This window comes from Aedes albopictus, chromosome 1 (genome assembly GCF_035046485.1).
Source record: "Aedes albopictus strain Foshan chromosome 1, AalbF5, whole genome shotgun sequence".
Lineage (NCBI taxonomy): Eukaryota > Metazoa > Arthropoda > Insecta > Diptera > Culicidae > Aedes > Aedes albopictus.
Window position 1 is genome coordinate 118,383,711 of NC_085136.1, and position 21,873 is coordinate 118,405,583.

The 21,873-nt window shown below is 40.9% G+C and overlaps 2 protein-coding genes across 10 annotated transcripts in view; one reads left to right on the forward strand and one right to left on the reverse strand.

Moving 5' to 3' along the window:
* The window catches only part of LOC115254121 (uncharacterized), a 217,108-nt gene that overhangs the window by 14,093 nt on the left and 181,142 nt on the right, over positions 1 to 21,873 (reverse strand). For all 9 annotated transcript variants that reach the window (XM_062845268.1, XM_062845266.1, XM_062845267.1 and 6 more), the window contains 2 exons: positions 19,261 to 19,440; positions 18,323 to 18,644 (listed from right to left, as the gene is read on the reverse strand). In XM_062845268.1, the coding sequence (XP_062701252.1) occupies positions 18,323 to 18,644; positions 19,261 to 19,324 (386 nt within the window). In that variant the 5' untranslated portion in view covers positions 19,325 to 19,440. The remainder of the gene's footprint in view (positions 1 to 18,322; positions 18,645 to 19,260; positions 19,441 to 21,873) is intronic.
* Positions 2,243 to 6,739, forward strand: LOC115264437 (probable cytochrome P450 4d14). Its single transcript, XM_062845260.1, has 2 exons — positions 2,243 to 3,040; positions 5,804 to 6,739. Exons 1-2 carry the CDS (start codon positions 2,403 to 2,405, stop codon positions 6,702 to 6,704), a joined length of 1,539 nt encoding a protein of 512 aa, XP_062701244.1. The 5' UTR covers positions 2,243 to 2,402; the 3' UTR covers positions 6,705 to 6,739.

Consider the following 21,873-nt stretch of genomic DNA (forward strand, 5'->3'; position numbering starts at 1 on the left):
TCTCAGAAGGAACTCCTTGAGAAATCTCTAGAATTCCTAGAATTCCTGGGGAAATTCCGTAGAACTATCCCAGGAAGAATTTCTGGAGGAATGCCTCAATGAATTCCTGGAGGAATCTCTAGAGGGATTCTGGAAGGAATCCCTGAAGAAATTTCTGATGAAATTCCTAGAGAAATTACGAGAAGAATTCCCAGAAGAATTTCTGGAATCATTTGAGGAGTTCCTGAAGGAATCTGTGGAAGAATCATTAGAAGAATCCTTGAAGGAATTCGTGATAAATTCCTGGAGGAACCCCCGGAGGAGAAAGTCCTGAATAAATTCGTGGAGGAAACCCTGAAAGCATTCCCGACGGAATCCCTAAAAATTTCTGAAGGAATTCCTGAAGAATTTTATTAACCTTCACGTACCCGACCCCCGACAACTCATTTTCATACTGCTGGCATTTTGTCAATTTTCATCAGATTTTTTTAAGTCGCCATCAATCGATCATGAATTGGTGCTAGTTTATTATACTCAAGTGCCCATGCAATATCCGGAACCATTCCGACGATATTCCGGATTGTGCTGGGGCAGGGGGTTGCCAAAATGGCTAAAAGTGATTATTTCGTGTGTCATTGTGTTTGAACTATCGATTTTCAGCGAAATTTGTATTGCGAACAGTGAAACACAACTGCGATGACCGCCCATCCGGATCCCCGTGACAGGTTCCACGGGGCTCATTGAGGACACATCCGGTTTTCAACCTAAACATGCCGTGCGACATATCAATCATCATGATTTCGAATGACTGAGTCAGAACCGATAGACTGAAGTCTGTATCAACTAATATGGCCACCCCGGAACATCTAGCACAGGTTCCACGGGGGTGTCATCGGGGACATTTCTGGTATGCAAGCAAAACATACCGTGCGACGTATCAATCTACGTGATTTCGAGAGAATGGGGCAGAAAAAATGACTTAACTATGTATCAACTGATGTGGCCGCTCCGGAACACCTGGAACAGGTTCCGCGGGGGCCTCTCAAACACAATAACACAGGAAATAATCACTTTCAGGTATTTGGCAAAACAAACCCCACTCCCACCTCTTAACCCCAGAATATTTCCGGAATGGTTCCGGATATTACATGACCACTTCAGTATAATAAACTAGCACCAATTCATGATCGGTTGAGAGCGACTTCAATGAAATCGGATGAAAATTGGCGAAATGCCAGCATTATGAAAATGAGTTGTTAGGGGTCGGGTACGTGAAGGTTAAAGTCCAAATATTTCCAAACGAATGTTGGCCAATTTTGCATGATGTAATTTATGTACATTTAGTGTTCATATCTATCCACCTTTTAAAGCGTTCTTGCAAATCATCGTGTTTGTGTTTTTGTTTTCGTAGCATACAGGAAGCATTTCTGATAGTCGATGGTGAAATAGAAGCTTTCTTGAAGCTACGGTCCTAAGGATAGATTACGTATCTGTGAGCTCATTCCATGCTTTGACCTATTCTTTCCCACAACTTCGAGCGACTATTTCGAAGTCAAAAGAATGTTTCTGTAAAAAAGTGATGTTATTTAACCATCATAAACAATGGGGCCCATATAGCCGAGGCGGTAAACGCACGGGTATTCAGCATGACCATGCTGAGGGTGACGGGTTCGATTCCCGGTCGGTCCAGGATCTTTTCGAAAAGGAAATTTCCTTGACTTCCTTGGGCATAGAGTATCTTCGTGCCTGCCACACGATATACGCATGCAAAATGGTCATTGGCAGAGGAAGCTCTCAGTTAATAACTGTGGAAGTGCTCATAGAACACTAAGCTGAGAAGCAGGCTTTGTCCCAATGAGGACGTTACGCCAAGAAGAGAGAGAGAAACAATGCAAATGTAGAAGATATTGTATTGAAATCTTCTTCAAAACTCCCCCCGTGTACCTTACTACTATATGGCAGATCTTTTCTTACCTCGATTTACATGCATGATTGAAAAGAAACACCAGAATTGTTATTAGCTATGAAACTCGGGAAGATAATGGGCCATACGCTGGGAATCTCCGCCACAATCTTTGGCTTGAAGCATTTGTTTTGATCAATTCGTTCACCAACCCACCAGACACCTCCACTTCCCATGCTATAGGGAGACACACATTTCAGCCACAGCCAGCGCTTTGTATTGGTGGAATCCAGCAGCTCCAGCAGCGCTATCTTTATTGTTGCTTCTCAGTTCTCAGTGTCCCGTATGCCGGTCACGCAAACTCAGTTGACACCGTGCAACGCAAGCCGCCTTCAGTTGAAGTTTGATTCCGTCGCGCATCAGTCGCTCGCCATATAGCCGGTCGTCATCGCAGACTGTTTTGTGGACGCTAAGTGTTAATTGGCCTGAGTGCCCTTGGAAGCAATTCGCAGGCATCATCATGGTGCCTCTGTTGATACTGATATCGCTGGTGACCACCACCCTGATATGGGCTCTGAGCCACATCGTGAAGAATATGCTCCTGGTTCGGGAGCTGCAACGCAAGCTGCCGAATTTCGCAACCATCCCGGCGAAGCCAGTGCTTGGGAATGCACACCTCTTCAAGCGAGATCCAACGCCACCGGGAATCTTCGCGACCTTTACCCGATTCCACGCCAGCTACGGTAACGATCTTATCGGTCAAGGTCTGTTTAATCAGCCCGTGCTGCAGGTGACCAGTGCACCTGTTGTCGAGCAGGTAATCCAAACGAGAACGATTAAAAAATCCATTATCTACGAGTTCATGCGACCCTGGCTGAAGGAGGGGCTGGTCACTTCTCTGGGGAAGAAGTGGGCCCAACGGAGACGGATCATTACGCCGGCGTTCCATTTCAAAATTTTGGAAGAATTTCTGGGAATATTCAAGGAGAGGACCGAGGTTCTGGTGGACAAGCTGAAGGAGCAGGTGGGCAAGGGGGACGTCAACATCTACGAACACGTTACGCTGTGTACGCTGGATATCATTTCGGAATCGGCGATGGGAGTGAAGTTGAACGCCCAGGATGACCCCAATTCGTCGTACGTGCAAGCGGTGAAGGAGTGAGTATGACGCTAATTGGGGACAATGATGATGAAATTCGCAGCAAGTCCCATTTTAACCCTTTGAAGCCGGATTTTTTCTAAGCGTTATTATAGAGTTTTTTTTTCTAAGTATTTCTGTAGTTTTGGTGTTCAACAGCATAAAAAGGGTGGAATATGATGCAAAATATTTATTTTGCATCATCCTAGGTCATCCAAACTGTTCTTGAGTTTAGATCCCAAAGTCTACGGGTGTAACAGTAACTTTTTTCATTATACAAAGCTACGATTTGTATTCTATCATGTCCAGTAAGTCTTCTGAAAGTTCAATAGACAGTATCAGGTCCGTCGGGATATCCTAGGTCGTCCAAACTGTTCTTGAGTTCAGATCCTTAAGTCTACGGATGTAACAGTAACTTCTTTCATTATACAAAGCTACGATTTGTATTCTATCATGTCCAGTAAATTTTCTGAAAGTTCAATAGGCAGTATCTGGTCAGTCGGATTATTCTAGGTCATCCAAACTGTTCTTGAGTTCAGATCCTAAAGTCTACGGGTGTAACAGCAACTTCTTTCATTATACAAAGCTACGATTTGTATTCTATCATGTCCAGTAAATCTTCTGAAAGATCAAAGGACATTATCAGATCAGTCGGGATATCCTAGGTCATCCAAACTGTTTTTGAGTTCAGATCCTCAAGTCTACGGATGTAACAGTAACTTCTATCATTATACAAAGCTACGATTTGTATTCTATCATGCCCAGTAAGTCTTCTGAAAGTTCAATAAGCAGTATCAGACCAGTTGGGATATCCTAGGTCATCCAAACTGTTCTTGATTTTAGATCCTAAAGTCTACGGGTGTAACAGTAACTTTTTTCATTATACAAAGCTACGATTTGTATTCTATCATGTCCAGTAAGTTCCTGAAAATTCAATAGACAGTATCAGATCAGTCGGGATATCCTAGGTCATCCAAACTATTCTTGAGTTCAGATCCTAAAGTCTACGGATGTGGCAGTAACTTCTTTCATTATACAAAGCTACGATTTGTATTCTATCATGTCCAGTAAGTCTTCTGAAAGTTCAATTAACAATATCAGATCAGTCGGGATATCCAAGGTCATCCGAATTCTTCTTGAGTTTAGACCCTAAAGTCTACGGGTGTAACGGTAACATCTTTCATTATACAAAGCTTCCATTTATATTCTATCATGTCCAGTAAATCTTCTGAAGGACAAAAGACATTAGCAGATCAGTCGGGATATCCTAAGTCATCCAAATTGTTCGTGAGTCTAGCTCCTAAAAACTACGGGTGTACCTATCATGTTTAGTAAGTCTTCTGAAAATCAGATCAGTAGGGATATACTTGGCCATCCAAACCGTTATCTATTATATCCTGATGACATGATCATGGCATTGATGACTTTGTAATGACATGTTACGGATCTGGGTGGATTAGACTAGGTAACGTAACTTTGTATAGCACAAATAATGACTACAACGAATGCAGATTAAAAAAATGAGTTCCATAAAAAAATTGAACAAGCAAAGGTACAGAACTGCATTTCTACGCATAATTGTCCCACGTTATATGAGAGTCTAGTCTTAAAATAATATAAGTAAATATGGTTCATTGTGTATCATTATTCAGTGTGACAGGATAGCATTGCAATTGTAGATATAATGTGGTGGCCTAAATAAGCATTTAACTATCATGTGACCCTTGGCTCTTGAGAGTGAAGAGATTCATGGATCATATATGGTTGGGCAGCGTTACTATCTAAAACAAAATGTTACAGTGATTACTTTTATCAACTGAGCTACATAACAGTAAGGATGGGCCATAATATCCCAAAAATATATAACAACGCTTATTGTTCTTCAAATTACTTTGGTAAATCAATTGGATTACGTAGCACTACTTAACGAAGTGGCAAAAGCTATTACCACAAGTGAAGACCTGAAGTTATGGTCTCCGGAGTAGTGTGGTTGATCTGGAATAACTCAAAACTATCTTTGAATGACTCATGAAATGCCAGAGGAATTACAGATCACAGTTAGATGTGTATTGTTTAAGTTCATTGTACGAATAGCTACTGTTACTGTCAAGAGCTAAACTTCGTGATAGTTTGGACGACCCTCAATGTCCCAAAGGATCATGATAATATATAGTAGACTTTAGGTTGGTCCAGTCACCGCGGTTGATTATGCAAAGTTACTCAGTATAACAGATATGGTTGTTGTTACGAGTATAGATCTGAAGTTCTGAACTCCAAGGTAGTTTGGCTAACCTGTAATATCCCTATAGTGTCTCTGAATGACTTTTAAGATTTCAAAAGCTTCATGGATCCCAGCAATGCTATTATTTATGGCAGAAAACATAAAGCTATTATTGTAGATTTGAAGGACTTCATTATAGAACAATTTGGACGACCCTCAATATCCTAAAGGTTTATAACAACCAAGTAGATTTCAGATTGCTCCAGTAACCGCGGTTGATTATGCAACGTTACTCAGTATAACAGATGTGGCTGTTGATGCGAGTGTTGGCCTGATGTTCTGAACTCCAAGGTAATTTGGCTGACCTGGAATATCCCTGTGTCTATAAATGGCATTGAAGGTGTCAAGAGCTTCACAGATCCCAGCAGATTATGCAATGCTATTACTAATGGCGAAAACACATAAAACTTTTTTTGTAGATTTGAAGGCCTTCACTCTAGGATAGTTTGGAACACCTCGCCTCAAACGAATCAACGGCTAACTTTCCCTCGTTTCATTTCAGAATGTCCGACATCATCTTCCGACGACTCTTCAGCGTAATGCGAGATTTCAAAATTGTCTTCCTGATGAGCGAAGCGGCTGTACGTCAAAGGGAGGCATTGCAAACTTTGCACAAATTCACCGATTCCGTTATCCTTCAACGGAAGGCTCAACTGGACGATGAACAAGCACGGAAAGAATCGCAGCAAAAGCTCGAAGAGACCGACATCTACGGGAAGCGAAAAATGACTTTGTTGGAGCTATTGCTGAACGTGTCCATCGAGGGCCACCCGCTGACCAACTCGGACATTCGCGAGGAAGTTGATACGTTTATGTTTGCCGGACACGACACCACAACTTCTTGCATCAGTTTCTCCGCTTATCACATTGCTCGGCATCCGGACGTACAGCAAAAGCTGTACGACGAAATGGTTCAGGTCATTGGGCAAGACTTCAAGAATGCCGAGCTGACCTACAGTACCCTGCAAGAGCTCAAATATTTGGAGATGACCATCAAGGAAACCCTACGAATCCATCCGTCCGTTCCGATCATTGGGCGGAAATCCGCCGGGGACATGAAGATCGATGGACAAACCATTCCAGCCGGTGTCGACATAGCGGTCCTAATCTACGCCATCCATCACAACCCGGAGGTTTTCCCGGAGCCGGACAAGTTCGACCCGGAACGGTTCAACGAGGAGAACAGTACCAAACGGCATCCGTTCAGCTACATTCCGTTCAGTGCGGGAGCGAGGAATTGCATCGGTCAGAAGTACGCGCTACTGGAGATTAAGGTTACGCTGGTTAAGTTGCTGGGCCACTATCGGCTGCTGGCGTGCGAGCCCGAAAATGAGGTTAAGATTAAGTCTGACATGACGCTGCGTCCCGTGAATGGAACGTTTGTGAAGATTGTACCACGATAGACTGTGTTTTAATAAAAATTATCACCAAATCATAATGATGACGAGCCAAAGAATTTCGTTAACGAACACTCCATGCTAATTATAAAGGTTAGGTTGAACCAGTAAAAACCAATACTGGAAGCATACGGAATTTCTGTTTCTGACTAAGTTGCTAATTCCTTTTACATGTGCTTGAAACGTGATTCAAAATAATACCATTGGCATACGTTAGTAATTACTAAGATCACAGAAAAACAGACCTAACACGGACGAAGTTGCAATCGACCATATTTCATATTACCGATTTTTATATTTGAAAAACACAATAGCTTCTGATGGATTATGGATACTTCAGAAATGCCTCAAAAGTATTTGTAGGGGAATTCCTGGAAACAAATTTGATTTGTTTAGAAACTTTAAAAAATTTCAATTGAGATACATAGGGGAACTTACGCATTTTCGGCAGTTTTGTTCTCTTCGTCATGGAGGGTTTTTTGAAACCTGTTCAGCTCAAAGTTAGACCCAAATCCTTCCCAATCAAGCTGAGTTATATGCCCAAATTTCAGGCAATTTGGCCTACATTAACCCCCCATGACGAAGAGAACAAACCTGCCAATAATACCCATCGTCACCCTATATTGTATCCGTTACCGAAATCTTGGAGGATTGCAAAATTTCCCCGTGTTCTTAACATAACAATTCAACAGAAAATTCCTAAAGGAGTTTTGTCAGAAACTTTTTCAAGGATTTTCGCCAAAAACTTCATTCAATGCTTCTAACTTTCATAAAAAAATTCAGGCGCTTTGAAAGAAATCCCTTGAGAGTTTTAGAGAGGAATTTTAGGAAAATTTTTTGCACCCTGAATAGTAGGGAATTCCTAAATGAATTGCAGTTCCTTCCAATTTATCAAATAGGGTAAGTGTACCAATTATGGCTATAGTACCAGTTATTCGCCATAGTTAATTTTCACCCTTTAACGATGTAAATCAACAAGAAAAATTTTGTGAACAACAGATCTCGTTCACAAAAGATAGTCGCACTTATTTAATTGCCACATTTTCCTCAAATCATGGTACAAATAAATCATTTTCCCTAAAATTTCGGCTTCCTTGCACCCTTTTTCGCCATAGTGTACCAGTTATGGCTAACCCCATAAAGATTGCATGCAAATAGTGCGAAAAGGAACCGAAGTTAAAAAATGTAACCATAACTGGTACAGAGTTCCTATCATTGGCACACGCTGTAATCAATACTAAAAGTAGTTTTGGCTCCGTTTCTATATTTTTCTTGTAAAGTATGGAAACTAAGCTGTCTTTCAACTTTTTGATGAAATTCGTTGGTCTTCTCGTTATTTTTGTATAAATAGCTTTCCTTAGGTAGTGCCATAATTGGTACACGCACCCTAGATATTATAAATGATTCCCGATAAAACCAGTAATAAAAATAAGTAAGTGTATCGACTCCGATCAACTTGCAGTATGACAGAATAAATTTAGATTACCCTTAGAATAAATTTGATCAAACTCAGAAGTTCAACAGTACATGTTGAACGGTCTGAATAGTGTGTGGAGTGGTTAATATTCCGGCATGAAGTAGTCTGAAAGTAGGTAGCTAAAATGTGAAAATGCATTTGATGCAAAATATTGCTTCACCTCAATGTTATTACAGTGGACGACAGTAGCAAAGTTAACAAAATCAATCAATCGGAAAATTAGAGCTATGAAGCATCCAAACCTGAGATTGAAACCTCGTATCATCGAGGTAGCGTGACAGTCACTATATTTACAGCAGTGTGGGGAATAGAAAATAATGAAAATTAGCTACTGGAATATCTAACCAAAAATACGGGTAAGACTAGTAAAAATTGAAGCTTTCGACAGCCTTTATGTTTTCAAAAGTAAATAAACAATTTTTCGCATCTAGTGATGTCGGCACTCAAGTGATCTGAAATAAAAATGAGATGTTTCTACTTAAAATGTTTCAACAGTTCACGAAGTTTGATGGAAAATATCGCGTATTTTCGCTTCCCCGAATCGAATGATATCTGAAAAGAACATTAATTTGTTATCTTTACAGTTACAATACTCCTCATATTCAAGCCCTCTAGAACAGTCTAGTTCAATTGGTCGCCTAAAGAGAGGTTATATTTTGTGAAATCCCATTTGGCGCTGTCCATAAACTACGTACTCATTTTTGGCAAATCGAAGACCTTAAACATATTTCTTTGGCTCTAAGTTTTGCCACTCCCACCAAAGTAAAGTTTGCCATCCACAGGGGGTTTTCATATCGTGCACCATGGTGCACTTAGGATCTGCAAAGAGACTCATTGATTGTCTCACAAAAATTGAATGATTTTTTTTTATTCGGCATGCACAGTGAGTTGCGGAAAAAGCCTGTGCTTCACACAATCTCAAGTGCTGGTCTCCCGTTTTTGCCGAGAAACAGAGACGTATGAGTGAGAGCTTTCGTAAGTGTGCGAGAGACAAATCGCAGCACTAGCACTACGGAGAGGGTGCTTGGCACTGTGCTTGTCACAGTGCATTTGTTTGATACTTTCAATATGGAGAAAAAAAACCTTCAATAAATTAATTAGAGAGTTTGTGTTTTCGGCAAAGTTGTTAGGCTTATCAAGGACTTACAGGCGATGGATCGTTTGATTCAAAATTTCACCAATCTTGCGTAGAATCAAACACAGTGCCAAACACAGAGACAAGCACAGAGAGAGTGCTTACCATTAGGTTATTATATATCGCAAGGTTGAGTATGACGTTTAGTTTTTGGAGAAAAGGAGAGGAAGCGAAATTTCAAAGGAACTTGAGGAGACGGGCGATTTGAATATCTCACGGTGAAAAAATAATGGCCGCTCAGCCAGGATTGACATCTAAGACAACCTTACGATATATAAACACCTTGGTGCTTACGATGGAGTGCGAAAGACAGAGACCTCCAGCGCACGGCAAAGAAAGGGTGCATGTACTCGCTTCCTTCTAGTTTGTCGTGCTGTCTCGTAGCAGCGTGTGGGTTTTGAGTCGCACCCAATCCCTAACTGAAAGTAAGTTTTCTTAGACATTGCTTTCTGTCACGGATCAACGCAGGATTTGCGTTGCGGTGCGTGACACAGCGCACTAATCGCGAGAAAGTTGCGGAATTTGTAAACCAAGAAAAAAGCAATTTTCAATGGAATGTCTGTCTTGATTCCAGCCGAATAGACAATAACATTCCAACTCAAATGTATCTCAAATTATTTAGACAAATAGTTTGCTAAGACTGATTGCTTGGGCATTTTAACTCTTTTTTGGCTATTTTTCAGAAAACGAAAAAAACACTTCAGATTTTCCAAAAATAAGCTGATTACAATTATCATTTAAACATTTAAAACGTATGTCACAATGAAAGTGATAGAAAGTACTTATTAAAATTATTTTCAGATTTTCTAAAATGGTTTACCTATATGTTTTTCAAACACGTGCTGATGGGTAACCAAATTGCCAAATGCTATTACAATCAAAAGTTGGTCGCAAGGGGGGGAAAAGTTTGAGAACCCCTGCCATAAGGAATGCATGCAGGAATAGTGCGAAGTGGAAACGAAATTAAAAAATGTGTCCATAACTGGTTCAGGGCTTCTATCATTGGTACACGTCATAATTAATACTAAAAGTAGTTTTGGCTCGGTATCTTTTTCCTGTAAATTTTGGAAACTTCTGCTTGAGCTTGAGTGACCGCTCGTGGATGCTACTCCAGTATCGTCAGACCATCTAGAGCCACACAAGTAACTATATCTACCAGGGACAAGCAGGCATCTTCAGTGTGTGGAGTGTTTATGATCATCAATTTTTAGGCGGCAATGATGCATGCCACGTCAGGTTGCAGGTCAATGTGGGGATGGGTGGATGTGATGATTGCAATCATTTGTATCTACAGCAGACCGAATACATGTACTTCTGCTTCTGCACCAATTCATGCGGATATCGGAGTGTTGGTGGGATATGTGGTTGGCAGAGGGTTCACACATTGGTGCGTGGATGCCAGGCACAAAGTGAAAGATCAGTGTGTTTATTATCTCTGAAGATAATGCGGCACAGTTCGCTGGATTGCATAACTTATAGGAGTTATCTGATATATTGACACTGTGCTGAGGGAAACACATTTTCAACCCGTTTCTGTTCTAGCGATGACTATGAACATGTGAATATACATGAATTGTATATTTAAAGAGGAGCGAGAAATTGGGGTGTCTAGTCTACTCATAAGACAAAATAAAAATGCTGGAGTTTTCCAGCGGGAATTTCGATTTATTTTTTAATTAAAAAAATATTAACCCCAAATTGTAGTTAAATTTGTACGCTTTTTAAAACCTATACAGATACTACCACGGGGTCTCTACTGGGATTTTTTTTCTGAGGTTTTACCAAGTTTCTCGCTGGAATGCTCCCGAAGTACGTTCAGAAACATATGCTAAATTCTAAATTACTTTAACAATTGCTCTAAATGGTTATCCGGATAACTTTCAAACAGTTTGTCTCGGGATTTTTGTGAGGTTCTTGCAGTAGTTTGTTCAGGGATTTCTTCTAGAGAGCTTTCCGATGTTTTTCTTTAATATCCTCGTGGGATTTCGCCCGTAGGATTTCTTTTAGACGTTTTTAGGGTTCCTGCTTGAATTTCCTAAATATTTCCTGCCGGGATTACCCCCAGAATTTATTTTCCGAGATGTACCAGTTTTCCTCAGGATTTTTCTGAAACTAACTCTTGAGTTTTTTTTAATAGATCTTAGAGGATCTTAAAGGAGTTTTTTGCAAGATTTCAACTGGATTTCTTTCGATATTTCTCCAGGAATATCTTACAAAGAATTTTGTAAGTTATCTCTGAAGACATTCCGAGAAAAACTCCCGGAAAAATTCCTGCAATAATACCTGGAGCAATTATTAAAGCAATCACAAAAATACGCATCCACATTTAGGAACGATTTTCGGTAGAGGTTTCGAGAAAATCTGTGAGAATAATTCCGATAAAAGCTGTAAAACATAATCTCATGTGGATCACTGCTAGAAATAAGATGAATAACTACGAGAAAAAGCCTGGAAAAGCTCTGAAAGAAATCACGGAAGAACTCCATGAGAAATATCATAAAGAGCTCCTGCAGAAATCTCAAAGGGCACTAAAAAAATTAAAAGAAAGTCCAGGATTAATTCTGAAAAAAAACTCTGTGAGACATCCTAGGACCAAACCTGGAAGGAATCTTCTAAGAGGAGTATCGGGAGAAATTCCGAGAGAAATCTCAGGTGAAACCTAAAAAAAAATCCTGCGAGCACCTTGTAGACTTACGTAGAAATCCTGGGCCAGAAAGCTAACGGAAGTTTCTTGAAGATACTCCTGAAGCAACTCTAGCAGAAATCTTGAGGAGTTGTTCTGGAGAACTCTTATAGCGAACACTGGAAGAAATCGCAGAAAATTTTGAAGAGGAATCCCAAGATAAACTTTAGGAGATTCTGTAAAAACACCTGGCATATATGTATCCAGAGAGAAACTCTTGTGAAGATCTCGGAATTAACCAAGGAAGAAATCTTGCGAAAATTTCCTTGGAAAAAACTTGGGAAAAAAAAACAGCAGAAATAACCCAAAAAGCTAGAAAAAGACGAAAATACCCGTAAAATTTTGCCGGTTTTTTTTGAGGATAATTGGGAGGCTTTTTTTAGGATATTATTTGGGAGCAACAATACGGAAAAAAAAAACTTTTGGAAGAAATTCTGGAAAAAAAATCTGTAGGATCCCCCCGTGAAAAGCTCCAGCAAGAATCGGTTGGAATTCAGGAATCTCGGAAAATTCTCAAGGAAGAATCCAGGAAAGAACTCTCGCGCTTAGTATCATACGGGCGTATCTACAATGGTCGATTTCTCTTCGGATTATTCCGGGAAATACTTTCAATGTTCAAATGATCTCTCGGTGCATTTCGATAAAGGGCGACTATCTACAACAACAAAAACAACCGAAAACGATTTGCCGGCCAAGTTATTAACTAAAGAGAAAATCGATGAAGAGAATTCGATCATTGTAGATACGCCCGTATGATGCTAAACGCGAAAACTGTTCGAATCTTGGAGGAATCCGGAAGAATCTCCGGAAGGAATTAAAAAAAAAACAAGAAAAATGGCATCTGAAAATACGGAAGGAATCCTGTGCGGGGTATTTCTAAAGAAGTTCCAGAAAAAACCCTGACGGAAGTTCTGGAAAAAAAATCATTGTAACAGTATTTCTAGAACTTTCTTAAGGAATCGACTGTTGATCTTATGTTTTGAGGTTATGGCTTTCAGTCTTGGAAGAAAAACTCAAAAACGGATTGTTAAGTCTTCATCCGACGTTTCGGTCACTATATTGTGCCTTTCTCAAGGATTTAACTATGCTCCGTTCTCTCGTAACATAGGCCCACAGCGTAAAAGTGGCGCCAAACAGGCAACTGCATCGTAGTTCTGCGACCCGGAATTCCCCTCTACCGAACCACCGCCGCAGGCGGCAGACGATACGTTCGTCTGGGACAAATTTGGCCTATGCTGTGGGCCTATGTTACGAGAGAACGGAGCATAGTTAAATCCTTGAGAAAGGCACAATATAGTGACCGAAACGTCGGATGAAGACTTAACAATCCGTTTTTGAGTTTTTCTTCCAAGACTGAAAGCCATAACCTCAAAACAGTATTTCTAGATTAATTCCAGTTACCAGATTCATTTAATGTAGTAAACTTTGTGTACCTCCCCCCCCCCCATATCCAACGTCTGTGGAAAAAGTTATACCCTAGGAAAAGTGAGGATAAACTTTATTATTATTTTTCCAATACATGTAAAGAAATAATATCAATAATGAGATCTCAATACTTTGCCTCACTTCGCGGTCTTCGACAAAGTTCTCTGGCATATACACCGTGTCCAATAAGTTCTCATACAAAATACAAATTTAGAACATATAATTTTATTTCTCATCTGTTATTAATATTTTCAAAATGAATGCATGTATTGAAGGGCCACATAATGCTGATTCAATAAAGCATACGGTTTAGAATAACGATATCTTTTGTTTGTTTTTAGAAGCCTAGTAGTACACTTCCGTTTTCTGAAATCCGTTTGCTCCGGCACGCAAGAAAAATGTTCGAAAAGTTTTTCATTCTACGGTAGCTAAATAGAGTCCATAAGGTTAAATTTTGAGTTTTTATCCCCAGTATTGTACCAAATGGATATACTAAGGTTAAATTTAAGCAATTTCAGTGATGATATGGAAAAAAATTTTCAAGTAAGCTCAACTTGGGCTGATTTCCTTGAAAATGACCGTTATATTAAAGATAAACATCATTAAACGTAAATTTTGAACATAATTTACCACAACAGGAACACAAGCATGTTTTAAAAGTGAGAATAATGTGAATCAACAAGATAATATGCAGCCATGCTTCTTTAACACAACAAATTTCATTAAAACAGGTAGATGAACATTTTTGTTTAATTTAAGTTTTATTTTATACAACATAAAACGGCTTCGTACTTCACCAATACAGAATGTTATATTTCTTCTCTTCTGGTTATAGTTGCTACTAGCAATGACGAGGACAGCAACCTAATTTGTTTCAACCTAAAACCTTTACCCGTTAAAATGAGACAAAATACAAATGAAATGACGTGCCTGCCAGCTGAAATGGACTTACGACACTTAAGCGATCAACATAGAAGGATAAAGGACAATTAATTCCAAAACATATGCTGTATTTGATCAATGTTAGTTGACCTTTCGATAAATACACATACTTTGAAAATCCTAATTACAGATGAGAAATGAATTCAATTTGATTTTGTATGAGAACTTATTGGACACGGTGTAGTCACCTACAATAATACCAAAGGGTTTGATTATTGAACGCTTACAGCGCCACCTAGCGACAAAATTCGAAAACTTAAAATTACTGCATACATTTGGCCAAGTTTTCCCATACAACCTTCAAGCGTTTTGAGCGCCCCCTTAGGCTCAATCGATTTTGCTCAAATTTTAAACGTAGCTTCTGGGAGTCCAAAACAACTGATTTAGGAGGTAAGACTTGGCATTTTTCGAAATTTTTGTCCATCAAAGTAGCTCTAACTACCATACTAGCCGATAACAAAACTCGACTATGAATCACTGGAAACATTCCTCGCTGAAGCCGAAATGGTGATCAACTCTCATCTACTTACATGCGTGTCCCTGCAAACGTCAGAAGAGCGTCAAGCAGGTGGTATCTTAAGAAGAAATGTTGCCAAATTAGCGTTATTGGATGTAATATCAGAGGATGGTGGCTCCGCAGAGGATGAAGTGTTTGCGAAACCAAGTTCTACAGAGGATGGTGGCTCCAAAGAGGATGACGTATGACGATGACGATGCAAAAACATGAAGATTGATATTTACATATATCGCTAGACAGGGTCCAGAAGAGAGCCATTTCTCAGGGGAAACCAGATTCCTGGAGTACCTCTGGTAGTGGCAAAAGGTGTACCACGGATCTTTACTGCCCCCACTCGCATTACAGTTACGTCGAAATGGTCGAAATATTTTTCAAAGTTATACATAGGAACGAGTTTTCAAACTTGAAATGCCGTTTTCTCAATTCCTACTTTTTACAAGGGGCCTGTCCATTAACTACGTAGATTCATAGAAGGGACGGGGGGGAGGGGGCTGGCCAAAGTATACGACACTCCCGTACCACCATACAAATTTTGAATGTCTTCGAAGAGGAAAGGATGTCTGAGATGGCCGAAAAAAGTCTATGTTACGTAGTTTTTAGACAGCGCCAAATGGAATCGCTTTGCGAGTGGGGGCAGTACTTGGGGTCAAATATTTGGCAAGGAGTGAACTAAAAAGTAAACATCTGTTTGACACTAATGAAATATCGATCGAGTCAAACTAGATGTTTGAGTATTGATTTATTTCGACCCTATGTGCTAGTATCTTAAGGAATGCATTATTGATTAACCCTCTAATGGATACCTGGGGTCCATTTGGACCCCACGCAACTTTGGAGTAATGGTAAACAAGTTGGGTATAACATATTGACTTTATTTTTTCAATACCTTCAAACTAGACCTAGTTCTATTATTTAACCGTTATGTGCCCGACAAACTTTTTGCTTTTTTCTACACCATGCTTTTTAAATGGGCGCTGGGTACCCGGGTACCCTGTCGGCCACAAAAGGGTAAAGCAAAAATAAAGTTGATTTCATGGCATACTTTGATTTTTGTTCCATGTCAAAGTTGAACCGGGCGATTTTGTATATCTGGGGTCCATTTCTACCCCAAATTGAATTCTCTATATCTTTTGGTTCTGATGTTTTAGAATATTCATGTCTTTGGCATATTTGTTCGGTAAGTCATGCGCCATCTGGCGGTGAATTGGTTAGTAATATAATGTCTTCAAACGAAATTATCTGAAGATCTAGAGCTTGTAGAAGCGTCACGTCTTCGGGAAAGTTGCTCAGTTAGTCGATTGCTTACAGGTAATGGACCGATTGATTCGAAATTCCACCACTAAGTGGCGCTAGTGAGCATGCAAATTTTACATCTCATATATCTTAAGATCCTGATCACATAGAAAGATGGTGTGTTCGGCAAGGCCAAGTGTTTCATAGGCCAAGAACTTACATATGATTCAAAATTTGATTCGGGAATCCACACATAGGTGGCGCCATTGAGTATGCAAAATTTATACTTCAAATATCCCAGGGTCCTGATTCCTGATAACTCTCTTACCGTCTCTACTATCTTCAGCAAAGATGTTTGGTAAGTCAAGAATTTACAGATAATGGACCGTTTGATTCGAACCTCTGTCACTAGATGACGCTAGTGAACATACAAATTTTGAATCATTTATACATCAGGATACAGATTATTTAGTAAAATTAAAGATTCTGCAAATAAGTTGCAAGAACTAATGATGAGTCGTTGTACTCTGAATTTTGCTCATAGGTGGCGTCTCAGTGGGCATGCAATTTGTATATCACATATAGAACAAGAGCCTGTAAGTCATAATCCCAGTGCATAATTTCGGCGCGCACTCAGAAAAAAAAACACTAAGGTACACCGGGGCAAGTTGAAACGGGTGGGGCAAGATGAAACACGAAGTTTTGAAATAGTTTTCAATACAATTTGGAAATTTTTCTTTCGCCAGAAGATTGTTCGAATCAAAAACTATGTGTTATGGCATTCAAGCTGTTTACCATCATTGAATAGCATCATGTTAACCCGCTGTTTCATCTTGCCCCACCCGTTTCAACTTGCGCCGGTGTACCTTACTCAGTGAACACGCAGAGTGCTCACAGGGGACTGTTCAAATATTTTTATGAATCAAACGCTTACCATGGGATCCAAAAAAAAGCTAAGAGACATCACATCTTGTGATATCAGAGACAAACAGACACAACAATAACACAATTTCTCACCCATATATCCCAGGGTTTTAATTACTAGGAGTGTTGGTGTGCTCGGTAATACTGTTAGGCTGTTCGAGGACTAACAGTAGATGGGCCGTTTGAGTCGAAATTTCACTAATAGGTGGCGCTAAAGAGCCTCACAAATTACGAGAGAACTTAGGCCATCTGGGGTGAGAGATAATCACGCTGACCACTACGACTCTAGCGCTACTCTCTCTGTTGCTCAAACAGTATGTCACACCATCGAGTATGTTTGACGATGCTATCCGCACGGCCACTAGTTTGCCATGTAAGTAGCACAAACATATACCCACACATAAATTGTTCTCGTTGTCACTATGTTGTACAGCGTGAGCCACGACGCAAAAAGTAACTTGTTCAACAAAATGGGTTAACCTGAAAGGTATGGCAATGAATCCTGAGATATATGATATTTAATTTGCATGCTCGGTATCGCCACCTACATGTGGAGTTCCGAATTATACGGTCAAATAACTGTAAGTCGTTTATCTACCCAACAACTTTGCCGAAGACTCCATGTTTCTTTGAGCTCAGAATCCTGAAATATGTCAGCATCTGTCAGTCCTTTAGCAACTCCACAACTTTGCCAAAGATACTATCATTCTAGGTGATCAGGATCATGAGATATATTAATATAAAATTTGCACGCGCAGTAGCGTCATCTACGTGTGAAATTTTCAAACAAATGGTCCATCATTAGTAAACACTTTACCTAATAAACAACTTTGCTGAAGACACCAAAATTCTATGTGGTCAGGATCTTGATATAAATGTGATCGAATACTGAATACTTACATGCTCACTAGCGCCACCTGTATATGATATTCCGAATTAAACGGTCCAGCATCTGTAATCCCTTGACCAACCCAACAACTTTACTGAAGACACCGATATTCTAATAAGTCAGGATCATGCGATACAGAAGAACGAATTTGGGGTCCAAATGGACCCCAGGTTTTAAAAAATGGACCTGTAGAGGGTTAAAATACCATACCCTGTATACCCTATTTGGGTGTCCTGTTGGACACATGAAGGTCATCCCTGTGCATTTCACGTTCTACCAATTTGGAAAAGTGGTTTCAAATAGATATCCACTATAAACACATTTGATATCCTACGTTAAAAAAATGATGATAAAGTGTTCCTTGGTATGAATATGTACATATTCCAAAACTATACTCACATTTTCTGGTTGAACATGAGCTCCCGGTGCAGGTTCTGCCGGTCCATCGATTCGATGCAGGGGTTGGCCAGCTTCTTCGGCACGATCAACCCTTGCGAGTCGGTCATGACGGCCTGCGAGTGGTTGATCGGTGGCATCATTCTACCCGTGAGGTTCGGTCCCAATTCCGCGTGGCTTTGGCTCTGATAGGGTCCACCGCCGTACGACACCGACACCGACGACGACGACGAGCGCGATGAGTTGTTATTGCTGGTATCCGAGTATCTTCTTCTATGGTGAAGCGGGTGCGGCTGGTACTGACCGAATTCGTCTAGGCTGGCATCTGGGTTGTTGTTGATCGATTAATTGTCGAGAAACGAAACAGAAAAAAAAAACAAACGGTGATTAGATCTCACGTGTCAGCGGCTTGGATTGCTAGCTTTAAATGGATGTTTAGAAGCAACGTTGATGTGGGAAACAGCTTAACTAGAGATATGTGTGTAGCGATAATACAGAGATGGAAAATAAGGCTACAAATAGCAAAACTAGTGTGGGCGCTGATTTGATTAACGATGTTCGACGGAAAAGAATAACGTGAGCTGAAACGAAGGCAATCAGCGCGATTCTACATAAACTTAGCCATGGGTTTAGATTCCACGCCGATTCTGAGGTAAATCTTAGGAAGGAACTAAGATGAAGCTAGCGCTACAAAATACAGTCAGACGAATTTCGTGCCGATACACTAAGGTTCAGGAATCAGTTTTGCTAGGAAATTCATGTTAATTTAGCACCATTCATATAGATGCCTACAAATGATCACAGCACATCTTTCCTCGTAAATCTGATTCATGGTCCATTGTGCAATGAATTTCTCCTCACTGGACATATGTGAGATAGCGCGAAATGCGTCATTAAAAAATGTGAAACAATTCCCCCTAAGGAGGACCAATGACCCAAACCTTGCTCGAAGAGCCGCATCTTTTCCCGAATGTTTTGGGACGGATTCAGCTGTGGACGAAACATGGTTTCTGCTCAGCTCTTGGTCCACCGATCTCCGGATGTACAATTTACACGAAACGACAAGTGGCCATTAAATTGGATACAGTCAGTGGATGAGCGCCACCTTCCTCCTCCTTATCCTCCATGGGCAGGCGAAGAAAATGGAAGAAATAAAGCTTATTACTATGCACACTGAACTCTTATGACAGTCATAAGGTATTGTAAGGTATGTATATAAATATAACCGGTGACTATGCCCGCCTTAGTCGCCAAGGAAAACAGACATAAGATTATCGCACAAATTGGTTTCACTTTCCATTATGACACGCCGCGACCAAACGACAAACAACGGCGAACTTGACTTGATGGATGGCGGCAGTCAACGACGGCCAAGCGGACTTCGACTTCAGTCTTCAGACGCCGAAATTTGCCGTACTTAATCACGTTTGTTCAACCTTCGCTCGCTTAGGATACTTTCCCCGGTGAGTGCGGTGGTGGTGGACGCTGCCGAATGCTGTGGAGAGTGTTGTTTAGAGCATAGTTGTTTTGCACCCGCCCTCATGGAAGACATCGGCTACGGATCAGTGATATGTCTTTATTTGACGAGAGAGCTCTACATTACTCAACTTCCGAAAAGAGATAAGGAAATGTCAGTATACCATATATCGCACACACATATATATATATATATATATATATATATATATATATATATATATATATAGAGTATATATACTCTATACTATTAGGGTATTTCGCCAATTGTTGGAACAGTTATTACTGGAAATTTTATTGCAAAGGGGGGTCCCAGAGGTTCCTCAGGACTTCTAAGAGGATTTCGGGGTTGTTTCAGAGGAGTTTCAACCATTTTCAGCGGGTTTGATGTGGGCTCCGGAGGGGTTTCCTGGGGATTCACAGGAAATTTAATGGGTTTTCAATGAAGTTTTCAAGGTTTCAAGTGATATCAAGGCTGAAACAGCCTTGAAGCCCAATGAAACCCTTCAAACCCTTCAGGTTCCTTCAAACCCTGAAACTCGCTGAAACCTCCTGGGACCCCCATGGGACACTCTTGGAACAACCATGGGACCTCCAAGAACTCCCCGGAACAGTCTTGAACTCCCTGGAACGCTCATAAAATCCCCAGAAACCCAATGAAACACCCTAACACGTCCCTGAAACTCCATGGAACGCCCCTTAAATCCCCTGATACACTTCAGGAATGCCCAGGAATAAAACACCCCTAAAACTCACTGGAACGCCTCTGAAACTCATTGAAAACCCCTGGAACATTTCTGAATCCCCCTGAAACCAGATGGAACAGCCTGACTGGAATGTCCCTGAAATTCCATGGAATCCCTGAAACGCCCTGTGAAATCCCTAAAACGCCCCTGAAACCCCTTTCAAACCCCTGGAACGCTCCTGAACTCGCTGGCATATTCTGGAACGTCTCTGAATCCCCATGGGGCGGACTGAAGCCCTCTCAAACACCACTGAAACTCCCTTGAAACCTCTATATCTTGGAACGCTCCTAAAACCTCCTGGAATATCTAAGGAACGACCTTGGGACCCTTGGAAACCTCCCAAAACACCTCTGGAACGATCCACTGAGCACATACTTACCTTACGGTCATACTGAGGCTTTTTGTTTCTAAACCATAGGGGGAAAAATCTGCTCAACAAACACCCTAACAGGAAGGTTAGGGTAGTGTGGGGTTAAGGCCGTCTTCTACAACAGTAGTAAAAGCCAGGACTACTCTTTTCTCGACCCATTGAAACACATTCCTATGGTCGCCAAACCCTTCGTCTCTCGGAAACCCCCTAGAAGGCATTGCTTCAGAGAGGGGCTAGTGCATATCGCACCCTCAAAGATACTAAGGCTTGAGTATCCTGTCCTCTACTGTACGTGGGAGTCGTCTCCAGTCTACTCGGTCCATGGCTGTGCGTCTCCAGTTCTGCACTCTACGAAGGGTCTGCAAATCGTTCTCCACTTGATCGACCCACCTAGCTCGCTGGGCGTCACGTGTGTCTTCCTGTACCGGTCGGATGACTCGGTCGAGAACCATTTTAGTCGGGTTGCTATCCGACATCCTGATGACGTGACCCGCCCACCGTAGCCTCCTGATTTTCGCGGTCTGATTCTTTCGCCTTTTCCAAGTCCAAGTTTTCCAAGTGGAGTTCGAATACTTCAGGGGCGCGTTAGTCTACTGCACGTAGAATTCATGCTTCGAGCCCATAGAGGACTACCGGTCTAATCAGCATTTTGTAGATAGTTAACTTCGTGTGACGGAGAACTTTGTTCGATTTTCTGCCACAATGCGTCTCTGAATTTCTCTGCTGGTGTCGTTGCCGGCGGTCACCAATGAGCCCAAGTACACGAATTCGTCAACGACCTCGATTTCATCACCGTTGATAGAAGTTCGGGGTGGCGGACACGGTGATTCCTCACTGGATCATCAATATCATCAGCGAAACCAAGTAGCTGAACGGACTTCGAGAACATCGTTCCGTTCCACCCGTGTTTATCTCGGCTCTCCTTATTACACCTTCTAAGGCGATGATGTTAAACAGCTAGC